Raw genomic sequence first — 15987 nt, 5'->3', positions numbered from 1 at the left:
TTAATGTTTGTTTTTAAAATACTTCACGGCCTCGCTCCTTTATGTATTTGAGGTGTTAACTATGCATTGCCCAAGCAGAGCTCTCCGGTCCTGCGATCAAATGGTTTTATACGTCTCCAGGTCCGGGTACAAACAGTGGGGTGACCGTTCCTTTGCCGTTGCTGCACCATATTTGGAGAACAGCCTGCCCTTCAGTCGGTTGTTTGTGTGGTCAGTTTGGGGGTCATGGCCTCAAAAGTTTGGGCCCCCTGCTCTAGAGGAAGATTATTTGTCTAATTATAAAATGACAGAGGACCAAGGAGGCTGCCCTGTGGAACTCCGCAGTCTAATCGGATTGCAGAAAAGCAGCCTTTTAAAATACACAAACTGACCTCTTCATCTTACAGCACAAGCTGTAAATCCATATGCACACAGCTTTTACCAATAATCATGACCAACCATGATCATGACATCAGAGGCTGCAAATCTAAAAATACCAACACACAGATGTATTGGTTCCTAAGTGCAACTTACATGCGTTTGACCTTCATTCTGTTGTTTATTAAAAGCCACGCTGGCTTTTCTTTTTTCTGGCAAAATATTGTACTATATAGGTTGATACTTCATACCTGAAATAATCTGAGAACCATTGACTTTTCTATTCATATAATACTTGTTAATGTAGATGTCTTCTCAATAAATAATAATAAAATACCTTTTTTGTGTAGCTTAGACAAATTCTTTGTTTTCTGAGTAAATGCTACATATTAAGAGACCAAACTGGCTCAAAACTTGATAAGAGATTGTATGTTAGCTCCCGAAAATGCAAGAAAACATGCACACCAGTACATGGTCTTTTGCTTGCATTTATCTTAATTTTGTTTCCTCCTTGTTTAGATCCTCTTCTCAGCTGATGATGAGATGGATGAATCGGAAGAGGATGATGTACGTCGTCTCACAGGGTTAAAGACCGTAAAGAAAAAGAAGCACCGCATGGGGATTGCTGTTTGAACTGTGCCTCAAAAAACTTGGTTTGAAATTTTCCTGGTAGCAAATGGCAAAAAGGTAGATAAAGGATCTTCACTCAAGCCTAAGACACTAAATACATCTGGTGTTGTGTGTGTCTTTGCTTTACTTAAAAAAAAAAAGAAAAAAAAAGAAAAATGCATTAACCTGTTAACTGTGGATGTCTGCTACATTTTGTCATCGTACATAACTATCATTACAATGTAGGAAATATAATACAGCCATTTTAATCACTTAAAATGCTTAGTATCTGTTTGCAAAGTTGTGCATCTTATGATCATTTGTATTTGGGAGTCGAAGGGGCATGTGCAAAATTCATTATCAAGTTTATTCCTAGAGTAATCTGGTATACTGAGGCTGTCTCAGTGGTAATTTCTCCAATCAGGATTATCTGCTGATTGTTAAATATAACGTGTCCTCTGCTTTTCTTTTCTTTTTTTGTTGGTGGCAAAGCAGTTACTGCTCTTGCCTCACAGCAAGAAGGGCCGGACTTCCTTTCCTGGGAAGGATGTGGGGCCTTGTAGGATTTTTAGTAAATCCTTTATATTTTTTATTTTATTATTTTTATTTTATTTATTTTATATTTTTTGATATTTTCAGTGAAATATTTGTCTTCCCTCCTGCTGCTAGCAGAAGGTGTGAAACAAGGTTTCTTATAAACCATCCTGGCTCATTTTGTGTCTTTCCATACATACTGTAGTGCATACTGTATTTTAGGTCACAAGCCACAATCAATCAACATTGTGCCTATCAGATTGTTTGTCAGTCACAATTATGCATATGCCCATTTCCACATCATTCAGCTTCAACGTTCAAATTTCAAATCCTTGGTATCCACCTCAAGACAATAACAAGACAAGTTGTCGAGATTAAGGGTGTTATTTCAGAAGCTATACAATAGGGCAAGAAACAAAATCCATCTATCCCAGTTGAAGATGTTGTTTATACTCAGCATTTATTAGTGGATGAATCAAATGAGTATTGAATGCTTAATATATAAAGTCTTATACACTTCAAAAAGTATGTGGACCATTAGTGAGTATTATGTATTGGTATTTATGTAACATTTTCCCCATATCATGCAATATTTCAGTACAGTCGCCTGCAGATCATACCATAGTTGAGTCGAAGGCTTGAGCACAATTTACAAATAACTACTGTGTAACTTACATGTAATGTTAATGTCATAGAAGCACACTTTGGACTGGGTATCTTGGGATGTTAAACGTATAGGACTGCAATTAATATCCACTAAATACTGTATCTGCAAAGACCAACTTGTCCCTTAGTCGGCACAAAAATAACTACTGTGTTTCCTCCTGTTTGTGATGCTTTCATGTACTGTGTGTTTTCTTCAACCTGTTGTATACTGTATTCATTTGGGCCAAAAATGTGACTTTCACAATATGTTTTATTGTTTTATTTTTACTGTGGGGTTTGGATTTTTGTTTTGTTTTTTTGCACATTTTTTTTTCCATTTGTTTTCTTCCCCCCTTTTTTTCTTTCAAGAAAATGTGCCTGAGTGAAAATACCAGCAGGTGTTCGGTTGGTTCTGTGTATGAATTTTGTATTATTGTTTTCAGTTTTGGTTATCCATGCAGGGGATAAGCTGGCTCTGATCTCATGAATGTGACATGCATAGACCCATAAACTGTTACGGGTTACGGACCATGCCGGAGGTAGTGAGGGACTGGGGAGTGCAGTCTACTTTTAGTATTTTGGGTACTTTCTTGCGAGAGTGGGGGCAAACATGCTTGGATGTCCTTACTGATCTTCTGTACGAAAATACTGAATGACTAACTGTCTTACTGTTATGTTATTCTTGGGAGGAATATGTCACTGCTTATTTACAGAAGTGACGCTTGTCAAAAAGATGGCTTTAAATATTGTGTGACGATACTAGACTAAAACGATAAATTATTATTGAAACTTTTACAATAAACTGAAAATATTCATCCATTGTCTGTTATGTACATTCTCTGGTTGGTAACTCATTTCTTAAACAGCATTTATTAAGTTGTTTGTTTTAGCAATGACATAATTCCGGAGTTATTTGAGAAATAAAATAATGGGGAAAATCTTTATTTCAAAAAGAAAATAGTACACCAGGGATCTCCAACCAGGGAGCTACCAGTTGCTTGCCAGTTCTTCCCAAGTAGCTCTCCAAAGGCTTTCTGTATTTCTACATGTTCCACATTTAGTTAAACATTGAAAAAGTGGAAACTGATCTTGGCTCTGTCTTAGATGCGCACAAGTAGAAGCTCTCTGCCAAATTCCACAAAGAAGTAGCTCACGGAGTAGGCCTAAAAAAGGTTGGAGACCCCCAAAAACAATATCCAAACGTAAGTATTTTTTTTTAAATATGCCAACATTTTGTCAACTTTGTCACTTAGGGTTTAGTGAGTGGGAAGTGTAGCCTTGTACTGTGTTGATACTACTTAGGAATTGCTATCACACATCCCACACTGATCACAACACTACACATCCACTTTTTATGTAATGCATCATTTAGCATCTTTTATGTAATGCATAAAAAGGTGTTTTGAATGGAAGGAGGATTTGGAGCTGGTGTAAACAGACTGTGTGTTATCAGCTGCTGTGTCTTAACTAAGAATGGGAGAAGGGGAGCCCAATTGTGTAACGTCACCCCTAAAAATACTTTGTGACTGCAGTCTCAATGGGCATACTTCAGCTGCACTGGGACACATAAGACTATAAATACAGCACGTCTCTGTCACATCAAGACACAAGCAGGAGATCAAACTTTGAACTGGCCATTTGAAACAATGTCACAGGCAAGTTAGCCATCGATCACTATTCTATTCTATTCTGTTCTGTTCTATTCTATTGTATTCTATTCTATTCTATTCTATTCTATTCTATTCTATTCTATTCTATTCTATTCTATTCTATTCTATTCTGTCTTTGGAATAGCCAGGAGAAGTGAAGAAGAAAAAGCGACCCCCAATGAAGGAGGAAGATTTGAAAGGCGCTCGGAGTAAGCTGGGACTGAAAGGCGAGGTGAAGAGCAAAACCTACGAGGTCATGGCGGAGTGTGGTAAGAGTCTAATGGTTTGTTTTCTGTGAGATAAATTAGGTAGTGGTGTTTTGTTGGTCTTTCTACGTTATAAGCTATTTTCTGCTGTTGCGGTTGTTTTGGCCGATGTAAAACAGACGTTCCCTGACCGGGAATCGAACCCGGGCCGCGGCGGTGAGAGCGCCGAATCCTAACCACTAGACCACCAGGGAACGTGTAGCGGTTCATTGTGATGGGTGGCTTTCTTAACCTAGCATTTTCTCATGGTTGGCACTCATTTAACAGAATAGTGAGCATTGCAGCCTGAGTGTCAAAATTCGCAAATCATTCGCGAACAGGCACTGGCACTGTGTGGCCAGGGCCGTAGCCAGGATGTAAAAAACAGTGAGGTCCGGATAATTCTTTAAACTGGGGGGTCTGGGGGTCCTCCCCCAGGAATTTTTTAAAGATTCAGATGTAATTTCCTGTATTTTAAGTGATCAAAAACACTTTTGTCTCATCCTTGAGCTGTTTTCAAAAATTGCTTTTTGTTGCACCGTTTGGGCCCAGGAACCTGAGTGAATGTAGTGAGTGAGTGGATGGTGGTCGGACATGCAGATGGTGCAGACTGGCCTCGCTCCATCAGTCTGCCCCAGGGCAGTGGGTTAAGCCGTGCACGAGTCACGAACCCCCTACTTTGACATGATGAATATCACAAAACAAAATATCTATTTAACATCTATTTCATCCATTATTACTGTGAAGCAGGTTTTCCAAACAGTTTTGCTCGCCTGAGTGAGAGGCAATAAGAATGTCTTGACCAAAGTAAGTACTAATAATATTAAATTAAAACGTCCGTTTTTAATAGTTTTGAAAACGAGGCTGTGGGTGTGAATGGGTAAAGCTGAGGGTTTTGCTTTGGCTCGTTCTGAACATCAGACTCTGCGCTCTGGCCCCGCCCCCTCTGCGTCGCCCTCACTCAAACCACTGGTAGTTCCAAAGGTGAATGCGCTGGTTTAAGCTCTCATTAAAGCGAAGATCATTTATACGCAGGACAATCTTTGCATGAGACAGAAACAAAGTGAGCAGCAGAGGAGGAGCGATGATGAGGCGCAGACGCTTCTCCTCCTCTCGCTCCTCAGATCAGAAAGAGGAAAACTCCTGTTGTAAATCGAGGTCACCGTGACGGCGCGCGCACTGGCTCCTCTCTCTTTATGACAGAGAGCAAAGAAATTGCATCTCAATCAAACTTTGGCGCGGTTCATGCGCTGCTGTTGTAGTGAGGCTGACGCACAGCCGCGCCTCCGCGGAGTTTTACGCACTCGGGTCCAAAGCAGCTCATGAGGTTCGGTTTTAGAGTGGACACTGGACACATTTAGGTTCATAACAAGCTCATCCGCGTCTGAACTAGAGGCTCTTCCGCCTGTATTAGCGCGTGTTTACAGCATTCATTTGCGCAGGATTCAATGTGTAAAAAAAAAAAAAAAAAAAAAGCTAAAATTTTACCGAGGTCCGGACCTCGGTGACCTCAATGGTAGATACGGCCATGTGTGTGGCTACACTACTTCCGCTAACCTGACGTTGAGAGCCCCAGTCACTCCTCTACAAAAACGAATTGATTCAAAGATTCCACACTTATTATTAGGCAACATTCAATTTGTTAACGTACTTTATTTGTATTTATTTATTTTTTCATTGTATCAATTTTTGTTGGAGGATAAAAAAGCGGTGCCAAGTCGTTAGTCATTAGTCATTATTCCGAAAATGACCTCTGAGCAGAGGTGCCATTAGTCCTAAATGTTTAACCCACTTGTGTTGTGGATTAGAGAGCCATATTCAACCATTGGCCTAAAGGCCCTATACCTGATTATTTGATTGCGAACAATGAAAGGGGAAGCCATTAAATTAAAATGTTACTTGTGGTCAAAACTCATTTGTAACTTTCCTAATATATTTGTAGCATCCAAATTCTCCAAGTTTATAGGCACATTTCACAACTTGCAGGGTCACTTTTCAGGGTCACTTTCACAAAAATGCTAGAACTATAGCCTGAAAGTTCATCAAATTGATACAAATGTTGTATAATTTGATGCACGCTGTTTTCCCCACAAACCTTTGAGTTTACAACATACTAAAGGCCAAAATATATTTCATTCCATTTCTAGAAGTAAAATTAGGTATAGCTCCTTAAAGGACGGTGGACTCTTGCCTGAACCTAATTTTGGGAAGGACATTTTCAGTTTTACATATATTTTTGGAATAATGACACGTCGGACTAATGGGTTGGCGGACCCCACTATAGCAGCTCAATGAGACGTTCATTTTGTTTGAGAAGCGCTTCTTCTGATGCCTACCCTGTATGTCTAGTGTATTTTTATTTATTGTTGGATGTGACAGTAGGCTACTTTGCTAATGCCCCAACGGCCGAGGAAAGCTCTTCTCTTTGGTCCTCATGGCCGGCAGCTGAAATCGCTGCAATACTGTCTCCTGGTGGCCAGGGTCGACTCAAAAATAAACTTTTTAGAACAGATTCCAGTAGAGACTTTACACCTCCCAAACACTGCTTCAAAGCCTTGCTCCAAATATGCACAGGTGAAACTCGGAAAATTTGAATATCGTTAAAAAGTGCATTATTAGTCTACACGATAGACTCATTACATGCAAAGTGAGATATGCCTTTATTTGTTGTAATTTTTTATTATTATGGGTCTCAGCTTGTAAAAACCAGGGACCTACTATGGAGCATGAGTGCTAACCACTGCGCCACGATGCCGCCCACAGCTGTTCATTCTTACTTTGATTTGCCAGGGGAGGGCACTGACCGTAAGATCAGAGGGGCTGTTGAGTGGGACAAGTTCAATTAAACTGGGAGAATGAAGTCTGCTTTTTCAGTAATCTATAGGCGTAACACTCACTATACTGTGTATGTTTCTCTTTTACAGAGCGTATGGGTAAAGTTGCTCCTTCGGTTTTCAGCGGCGTGAGGTCAGGGACTGAGACTGTTCTGGACAAGAGCAATGCTGCCAAAGCTCCTGGTGCCAGTGTTTTCAGCAAGTAGCAACAAGAATGAATTCAAGTTCATTGTTGAAATCATATTGTTGCTTTGAAAATTGCACTTCATAGTTTGCTGTCATTCATATCATTTATATTTTCTTGTCTTCTTGTCATGTTTATTGCATTTTTATTATTATTGCTATAGATGAATTTGGTTGACTGATCTCTTAACTGAATGTACCAATGTATTTAACATAATAAAGGTTAAAATAATAAATGTTGCCCCAATTATTGTTAGTGGCCCCAGACAGTGTCATGTGCATAGTTTAAAGGAGCATCCTTGATTTTTTTTTAATTTTCTGTTTTGTCCTCTAGTATATGGTAAAAGCAGACATTTATCCAAAAAACACTGGTTTTAAACAGTCATAAAATGTCAGACTAGTTGGCATTTTTTACAGTGAAGTGACAGTTTTCCTCCTGAAAGTTGTGAAACCTGGTTTAAACTCAGTCCCTGTGACGAATTTTGATGTTGTAAATGCATTAGGAAAGTTTGAGATGAGTTTGGACCAGAAAATAGCAATTTGAAATTTGAGTGACCCTGTTTCTTTGTACAATGAATCAGGTATAGCTCCTTTAAGAAATAAATCATGAACCATGGAGCGTAGCCTAACTTTAATCAGGCCTTACATGAGGCTTGCCTTACCCAAAATGGATAAATAACACCTCAAAAATAGTTTCAAAAAGTGCCCACAGAGAGTTTCTTTCACTGTTGTAGCACACCAACCCCTCTTCCTAAAGGGTAGGTCAAACCTTGAGCTTTGGGACTGTTGGTCAATATTCCTGAAAACTCTGTACACAAACAGTGTAGCCCTTCCCACTGGGCACTCTGCTTATTTGGTGGCGCTCCACTGTGCAAGTGCTCAGTGCCGATTGGGTCATGTCTGGACTTTTTGCTGTCCAACGCCTGCTGCTGTGTGGCTGCCTGGGCCTTGTGCTGCCCAGCCTGGTCTTCGGAGCTGTGCTGATTTCTCTGGAAGAAGCTGCGGACGCACAGGTAGGCCTATTCAGCATTTTTATACAAAGCACAAAGGTGGGATGAAACAATAATGCTGTTTGGTGCAATTCCATTCCTTTCAGCTGGCAAATGGAACTCCCAAATCATTGCAGGTAAATGTTAAAACTGTATTCACAGGCAGAGGAGGGTATAGATATAGGTGGGTATGTGTATTAATGCCTTTAGGGAAGAGTTTGAAAAGGGGCAGGGGGAGTTTGAATAGTTATCTGGACGGCAATTTTCTACTTTGATTTGAATATGTGACAACAATGTCTGTTTCCATTGGCACAACACTGTATTGACTATGTCTTGTTTTGTTTAATCATAGAAAAGAAGCGCAGTCAACAATATGGTAAGATTTTTAATGGAGGACCGTCTCTATTTATCCAGAGACTCACCCACGCATCAGCATACACTCCCAACTCCCAAATGGAACCACTGACTTAACACTCACTAAAGCTGCAATCGTCTGATGTCGCTTGCCAAGTACAACACTGCACCAGCTGTGAAAATGTCAAATCATGATGCACATTCAGGACACGTTGCTATGACTTAAGAATGTGTTTCCCAGGTGGAGGTGTACAGTGTGACGGTGGACTGCACGGTTACCTCGCGTTTTGCTCACACCGTCATCACGTCGAAGGCTCTGAACAAGGCCAATAGCTCACAGGAAATCTTCTTTGAGGTGGAGCTCCCCAAGACAGCGTTCATCACCAACTTTACCATGTCAGGGAACATATTTTACACCTACTCCACCCTGTATCGTTGGTGTTTTGCTTTTTGTTAATCAAGTTTTGTGTCACGTAGGGAAATTGAAGGCCGTGTCTATGTGGGTGCGGTGAAGGAAAAGGAAAAGGCCAAGAAACAGTATGAGACGGCAGTCAAAGCTGGACAGACTGCTGCGCTGGTGAGGTAAGTTTAACCATTGCCACTGGTGTTACTTCATTTGCCCTTAGTACTTATGGGACCACTGAACTGAACTTGCCATTTCTAAGTCTAAATTTCATGAACAAAGAATAGTGATCATGGATATTATTTAAGATTTCAAGTAGCTTAAACACTCAAGCTAGAGACCTATTTAAACTCTGGGCCCGCCTGAGAGGAGGAGTCAGGACCACCATTACCCCACCTATTTCTGGGTGAAACCCAGGGTCGTTGGGTACTATTTGCCCCAGCCCAGAACAGACCTTTGAAAGCATGAAAGAGCGGGGATTATGGCAGTCCGGACTCCTCCCCTCGGCACGTAGAGCAAAAATAGGCCTTGTTCGTGTGTTCAAAAAGTCTTGAGGCCCTATCTTTCACCTGCAGCAACATCAGCGTTAGCGCAGAAGAGATTGTAATTTTGTGTGCAAACAAACGGTGAGCCAGTTCTGTGAGGAAACAGGGTGTGGCTTAGAAATAAGGGGGCGGCTGAGGCGTGGTGTGACTGCAACAAGCATTTGTTGCCTCTGCCTCTTTTCTCTACACATCTTTACTTCAATCATGTTCTACATTCAGCATTTAAGTTGCATCATATTTAAGACAGGACAAACTAAAAACTTTATTCCACTGTGAGTAAAAACATTGGCCGTGTCCTGAGAGAAAGAGAACATCCACTTGCTCTGGTATTGAAGAGCTCTGCGTGGGGCTCTACACACCGCAGACATGTCAAAACATCAGCACGCGCCACCTACGAATACCCACCGCTACCCCCGCTCCACGGAAAACATTGTCCTGTGGGAAGAAAAAGCTCGGGGAGGGACCAATGTTGCACATAACATCGCCATTGGCCATGGGCGTCTGTCCAGCCCATGTACAGCCCCTGTTCAACCAACTTTCACAGTGCGCCCCTTGTCAGCGCAAAAGTCTAGTCTAAAGCTTGCGTTTAGAAACATAAGTGCGAGAGGAAACTTCTGAAGACAGGAGAGAAATGTCCAATCAACCCAGTCAAGTCAGCAACATTGGACAGTCTTTCCTACGATGGAAAATTCCGGGTTAACCGAGAGCCTTCACAAATGTTATTGTGATACATTTACTTCACCTACTTCTATTTCAGGGCTTCAGGGAGAAAGATGGAGAAGTTTGCTGTGTCTGTCAACATTGCAGCCTTAAATAATGTAACATTTACACTGACCCATGAGGAGCTCTTACAGAGAAAACTGGGCCAATATGAGATCTTGACACGAGTCAAGCCCAAGCAGCGCATTCAAGAGTTCAAGGTACACGTCCATGTTGCTGGAACTAAAACAAACAAAAAGCTCATACTGTTCTTTTTGTTCTTTTACAGATTGTAACAAACATCTACGAACCTCAGGGAATTTCATATGTTGACGTCCACTCAACTTTCCTTTCCAACGAGCTGCTCCCTCTTGTGGAGAAAACTGTTACAGACAAAAAAGTATTAGTTGCTTTCTAAAACATGTCCATATGCTAACATGCTGGATAGTTAATGTTTTGATACCCACTAAATAAGAAATATTCCTTTCTCCACCTTCTTCAGGCACACATCTCGTTCTCCCCAACACTGGAGCAGCAGAGGAGTTGCCCAGACTGTGAAGGAAGTGTGATTGATGGAGATTTTATTGTAAAATATGACGTTAAGAGAGAAAAGGGTCTTGGGGACATTCAGGTAACTGGCCATAACAACATCATTGAGCTCTATACCGGCGTTGCACTGAGATGTAGTTCTCAAGTCCTGGACTGGGACTCTATCATTTAGTAGTAGTAGTATAGTTTGTTTGAGCAGTTAACATTTTCTCTTTCTCCAATGTTTCACAATCATACAGTTAATGGAAAAAGTTAAAATTATTTATTTTCCTACATGTTCTAGCAATGTCCTAATGTTTAGAATGAGCCCAGACCTTTTCACCACAATTGCCTCTAAAATAATGCACGGCCACTCAAAAAGTTGTTAATTCGGTCATGCAGGAGTTAAATATAGAAGCTGCAGTTACACGTACAACCTGAGGTGGCAGTAGTGAGTATAACATGACCAACTTGCATCTAGGCCCCTTGCATCTAGTCCCTTAAATATGACTGTGAAATCTGTACAGGGGCAAAAATCCTTCAGATTTCATTTTAGTTTTGTACCTGTTTTTTTTAAATATGTATATACACAATGTGATTACAAACCTTGAACAATTTTATTCATGTGGCGTAAACTTGAGCAGTTTGTGGGACTTTGCAGACTCCATAATTTCTGCTTGTAGATTGTCATATAAAATTCGGTCAGCAGCATTTGAATCTTTTAACCTTTGTGTTAATTTACTGACTGGCGATTCTAAATGTGTTCTTCAACCAGGTCACAAATGGATACTTTGTTCATTACTTTGCTCCCCCTGACCTCCGCCGGGTCCCGATGAACGTGGTGTTTGTCATTGACGAGAGCGGCTCCATGTACGGCACAAAGATCAAACAGGTGAGCTGTTATATACTAAGATAATTCCTCCTTCCAACCATCCATCCATTTTCTTCCACTTTATCCGGGGCCGGCTCGCGGAGGAAGCAGTCTGCGCAAAGGTGCCCAGACTTCCCACTCCGCGCACACCTCCTCCAGCGAATTAATTTAATTTTGGCCGCTTGTATCCACGATCTTGTCCTTTTGGTCATTACCTAGATCTCATGACCATGGGTGAGGGCAGGAACAAAGATCGATAAAAAATCGAGAGCTATGCCTCCCAACTCAGCTCCCTCTTCACCAGAACCGTCCGATACAGCGACAGCATCACTGCCATGCCGACGCTGCTCTGATCCGTCTATCGATCCCACATTCTGTCCGTTCCTCACTCGAGAACATGACTCCGATACTTGAACTCTTCCACTTGAGGCAAGGACTTTCCACCGACCTGATAAGGTGACGGCACCTTTTTCCGGTGGAGAACCATGGCTTTGGATTTGAAGGTGTTGATCCTCATTGATTTGATGAAGCCAACAAAACAACATCATCTGCAAACAGCAGACCCGAGATCCGGAGGTTCCCAAACCAGACACCCTCTGGTCCATGGCTGCACCTAGAAATTCTGTCCATAAAGGTAATGAACAGAACTAGTGACAAAGGGTAGCCCTGGTGGAGACCAACATGCACTGAGAACAGGTCTGATCAACTGCCGGGAATGAACCCAGCTCCAGGGAACAGACAGCCCGTAGTAGAAAGCCCCGACCCCATACTCCCTGAGCACCCCCTAAAGGGCACTATGAGGGACACGGTCAGGCGCTTTCTCGAGATCCACAAAGCACATGTGGACTGGTTGGACAAACTCCCACAAACCCTCGACCACCTGATGGAGGGTATAGAGCTGGTCCTGTGTGCCGGGAACAATAATTTCTCCTTTCTCTCAAATGAACTGATTGAAACAACATGATTTTTGCAATAGACTCGAGAAGCGATGTTGGCGATAATCCAGGACCTGCATGAAGAGGACCACTTTGGAATTATCACATTTGATGATCAACTTAGGGTCTGGAAATCAACACTACAACAAGCAACCGACCAAACCGTTAAAGATGCATTGGAGTTTGCCGAGAAAATTACAAGTAGAGGAGGTCAGTTATCCACACTGTCTTCTACATTGTCCAAGAATACCATCAAATGATTTTGTTTCTGACTTCTTATTATACAGCCACAGATATAAATGGTGCAGTGCTGAAGGGGGTGGAGATGCTTCGCACAGCAAGGAGAGATGAGATACTTCCTCAGAGAAGTTCTGATATGATCATTTTACTCACTGATGGCATGCCCAATTCAGGTATGTAATTCTCTATCTTTCTATTCATTTATTAATTATTTGATTTGGTGTTTGTGAACTGTTCATGTTTTGCCATTGTAATTTAAGGAGTAAGTAATCCCGGCCAAATCCACAAAAATGTGCGTGAAGCCATTGGCGGGAACATGTCTCTTAACTGCCTCGGCTTTGGGAATAATGTGGAGTACTCTTTCCTGGATGTGATGAGCCAACAGAACAAAGGATTCGCCCGCAGAATTTTTGAGGACTCAGATGCAACTCTCCAACTGCAGGTAAAGCCATACATTTGTCAGTTTCATATAGGTGACACTTTATGTAAGCTTTACGTGATGATTTTAGGGATTTTACGAGGAGGTGTCCAGTCCTCTGCTTTTAGAGGTAGATCTGAAATATCCCAGCCACGCCGTGGACTTCCTGACCACAAACCACTTCAATCAGCTGTTCAATGGCTCAGAAATAATAGTGGCTGGTCGACTGATGGACAACAATATGGATAACTTTCTTGTAGAGGTTTTTGGAGTCGGGGTGCGTACTAGCAAACATAAATAAAAGCAAACGTATTGCCTCTTCCAAAACATATATATCATCCTGTTCTAGCATGAAGACTACCAGGCTCAGGGCCAGGCCAGCGTCTCAGACTGGGGTGTGATGTATCCAGATGAAGAGTATATCTTTGGAGACTTTACAGAGCGCCTGTGGGCATACCTCACCATCCAACAACTTTTAGACAAGAGGTCTCTCTTGCTTCAGTGTTTTTATTTACTCAACAGTTATCTGAGAGACAATAGTGTTTAGATAATAGGTTTTTTTCTAATTCTTACTTTCAGCAAAGTTGGAAGTCCTCAGGAAAAGGACAATATCACTGCCAAAGCTCTGGAGATGTCTCTACTGTATAACTTTGTGACCCCTCTTACTTCGATGGTTGTAACTAAACCAGAGACTGATGACACACCCCAAGTGGCAGATAAGCTGACAGAAGGTACAAAAGTATTATTGTTTTCTTGCAATATATATATATATATATATATATATATATATATATATATATATATATATATATATATATATATATATATATATATATATACATATATATATATATATATATATATATATAAAATATAATAATTTATTAAACATTTCTCTGTTCCTCACAGAACAACGTCAAAAAGCCGAGAGGATGGGTTTGACAAGTGAGGAAAAAGCAGTTCAATCTGATATATTTCAATTATTGACCTTAAGTACCTCTAACTGTTTTCTTTCTCCTTTTTTGATTTTAGGAGCGAGACCAGTTGCTTATCATCCCCCAAGCCGACCTACTTATTTGGGTAAGACTTCACAAGTTTTTTATGTTTCCAGAGGTTTTAGGCAAAGAACATTGTGCAATTTACTTTAAGGTCACCTTTCAAACAAATGTTGAGGAACTTTAAGTAAGAGTAACAGTATATAATATGGGATACCTATAAAGCATCTTTTATAATAAAGTAATCACAAATGATTTTGAAGGTTTACAAATGACATGCAACATGAGTTATATATCATGTAGTGTTTGCTTGCAAAAATGTGTTCATAATTAACATAAACACATTAACTAATATTACTGTTACCCTAACCAAGCATACGCCTATGAAGTGATGTCCAAAAAGTGTACATGTACCTTCATATGCTCATCCTTGTGTAGTGGATGGAGACCCTCACTTCCTGATCGAGCTTCCAGACCGAGAAGACGCTCTGTGTTTCAACATTAATGCCAAACCTGGGACTATTTTCACATTAGTCAAAGACCAAATGTCAGGTATTCTTTGTAATCTTCTCTAATTCTAGTATTGTCCTTTTTTTTTGTCAGTATGGAGAAATTCACCAGTTTTCCTCTTTCAATGCTGGCTTTAAGGTGTTCTGGTTAATGGCCAGATTATTGGAGACAAGGCAGTTCCCACTGATGGTCAAATCAATACGTATTTTGAACGCTTTGGAATTGTCCATCAAACTTTGGGGGTCAATCTGGAGGTGAGCACTCAGGACATCTCAGTATTACAGGACAGCAATTGGGTCAAACTGCAGTGGTCTGGGACAGCTTCTCTTAAAGGACCTAAGTGAGTTTTATCTCCAAAGCACTGCTCTCTCTGTCTCTCTTTTCACATTCATTCTGCTTTACTTGAACTTGTATTCTCTCTTTATTAGTATGGATTTACATGTGACCAAAGATCGCAGCTTGACAGTGACTTTGAAGAACTCTGTGAAGTTTGTGATCCTGCTACACAAAGTTTGGAAGAAGCACCCGTACCACAGGGACTACCTGGGCTTCTACACACTAGACAGCCATCTGCTGTCTCCTAGTGTCCATGGTCTACTAGGTACCTACACCGTATGAAGGAGTTCAGATAATTTTCAGACTTTTTTTTTTTTTCGTTTCTACTTTGTCTTTTTTCTGCATGTGTCAGGTCAATTTTATCACAGCATTGAGTTTGAAGTTTCCAATCTGCGTCCTGGACAGTCCCCAGAGAAACCAGACGCCACAATGTTGGTAAAGGGGCACGAGCTCAATGTGACCAGGTACGACTTTGTTTGACTTCAGATACTTTAATTTAATGTTAGAACAATTCATAAAATTGGCATCTCATTCTCATCCAACAGAGGCTGGCAGAGAGACTTCAGGAGAGATATAAAGAAGGGAGAGAGCATCCCCTGCTGGTTCATCCACAACAACGGCACTGGCCTCATTGATGGAGAAGCAACTGACTACATTGTGTCGGGTCTCTTCAGTACTTTGTAAATGCTGTAAAGATATGACCGTAAGGTTAATCTATTCAGATCCCCGGTCATTTTGCACTGACAGACAGATAATCAGACTGTTGTGTGTTGCTATACATGGCAATAAAGGTAGTATTTGGGTGAGAATTGTGTTTGCTTTATTTGATGCTTTGAGAGAAATTGACAAGGGGAGTGGACAGATAGCACATATGTGTATGTAAAACAAAGGCTACATAAGCAAAATATTTCTGGATATGAATAATAGATGGAAGCAAAGCAGGATGGAAAAAAGACAATTACTTTATTTATTTAGGTATCAACATTTAACGGCTGATTTATCTTGTCTCGGCCACCGTCTAGATGTAGCCTGTATATGAACTCAAAACAGTTTCTTTCAAAAAGTAAACTTGTTATTTTGCTGAATAGGGTGACCAGATTTTCCACAT

General features: G+C 40.8%; 3 protein-coding genes across 4 annotated transcripts in view; all 3 read left to right on the top strand.

Annotated features, from left to right (window-relative positions):
- The window catches only part of stimate (STIM activating enhance), a 28586-nt gene extending 17924 nt beyond the window's left edge, over window positions 1–10662 (top strand). Inside the window, exons 8-9 of one of the 2 annotated variants that reach the window (XM_079578947.1) lie at window positions 877–1039; window positions 10652–10662. In XM_079578947.1, the coding sequence (XP_079435073.1) occupies window positions 877–990 (114 nt within the window). In that variant the 3' untranslated portion in view covers window positions 991–1039; window positions 10652–10662. Of the gene's footprint in view, window positions 1–876; window positions 1136–10651 lie in introns of those variants that run through there. The other variant, XM_079578946.1, reaches the window with a different exon arrangement.
- Window positions 3740–7179, top strand: mustn1b (musculoskeletal, embryonic nuclear protein 1b). Its single transcript, XM_079578948.1, has 3 exons — window positions 3740–3804; window positions 3944–4063; window positions 6964–7179. The coding sequence occupies exons 1-3, from the start codon at window positions 3792–3794 to the stop codon at window positions 7077–7079; spliced, it is 249 nt and encodes an 82-aa protein (XP_079435074.1). The 5' UTR covers window positions 3740–3791; the 3' UTR covers window positions 7080–7179.
- Window positions 7953–15665, top strand: LOC306979473 (inter-alpha-trypsin inhibitor heavy chain H3-like; the record flags this gene model as incomplete). Its single annotated transcript, XM_079578426.1, has 20 exons — window positions 7953–8069; window positions 8641–8795; window positions 8877–8981; window positions 10105–10267; window positions 10336–10446; window positions 10549–10677; window positions 11350–11466; window positions 12422–12590; window positions 12668–12793; window positions 12881–13062; window positions 13130–13315; window positions 13388–13524; window positions 13618–13769; window positions 13948–13983; window positions 14071–14118; window positions 14472–14585; window positions 14682–14883; window positions 14972–15144; window positions 15232–15343; window positions 15425–15665. 20 exons carry the CDS (start codon window positions 7953–7955, stop codon window positions 15561–15563), a joined length of 2673 nt encoding a protein of 890 aa, XP_079434552.1. The 3' UTR covers window positions 15564–15665.
- Between the last annotated feature and the right edge of the window lie 322 nt (window positions 15666–15987).

The sequence above is a fragment of the Gobius niger genome (assembly GCF_951799975.1).
Source record: "Gobius niger genome assembly, chromosome: 20".
Lineage (NCBI taxonomy): Eukaryota > Metazoa > Chordata > Actinopteri > Gobiiformes > Gobiidae > Gobius > Gobius niger.
The sequence above is the reverse complement of the archived record's forward strand: the minus strand, read 5'-3'. Positions and strand labels throughout refer to the sequence as shown.

Coding starts and splice junctions, on each gene's coding strand:
- mustn1b (XM_079578948.1), top strand. Junction 4,064..6,963: donor CGAGGTCATGGCGGAGTGTG/GTAAGAGTCTAA, acceptor TCTCTTTTACAG/AGCGTATGGGTAAAGTTGCT.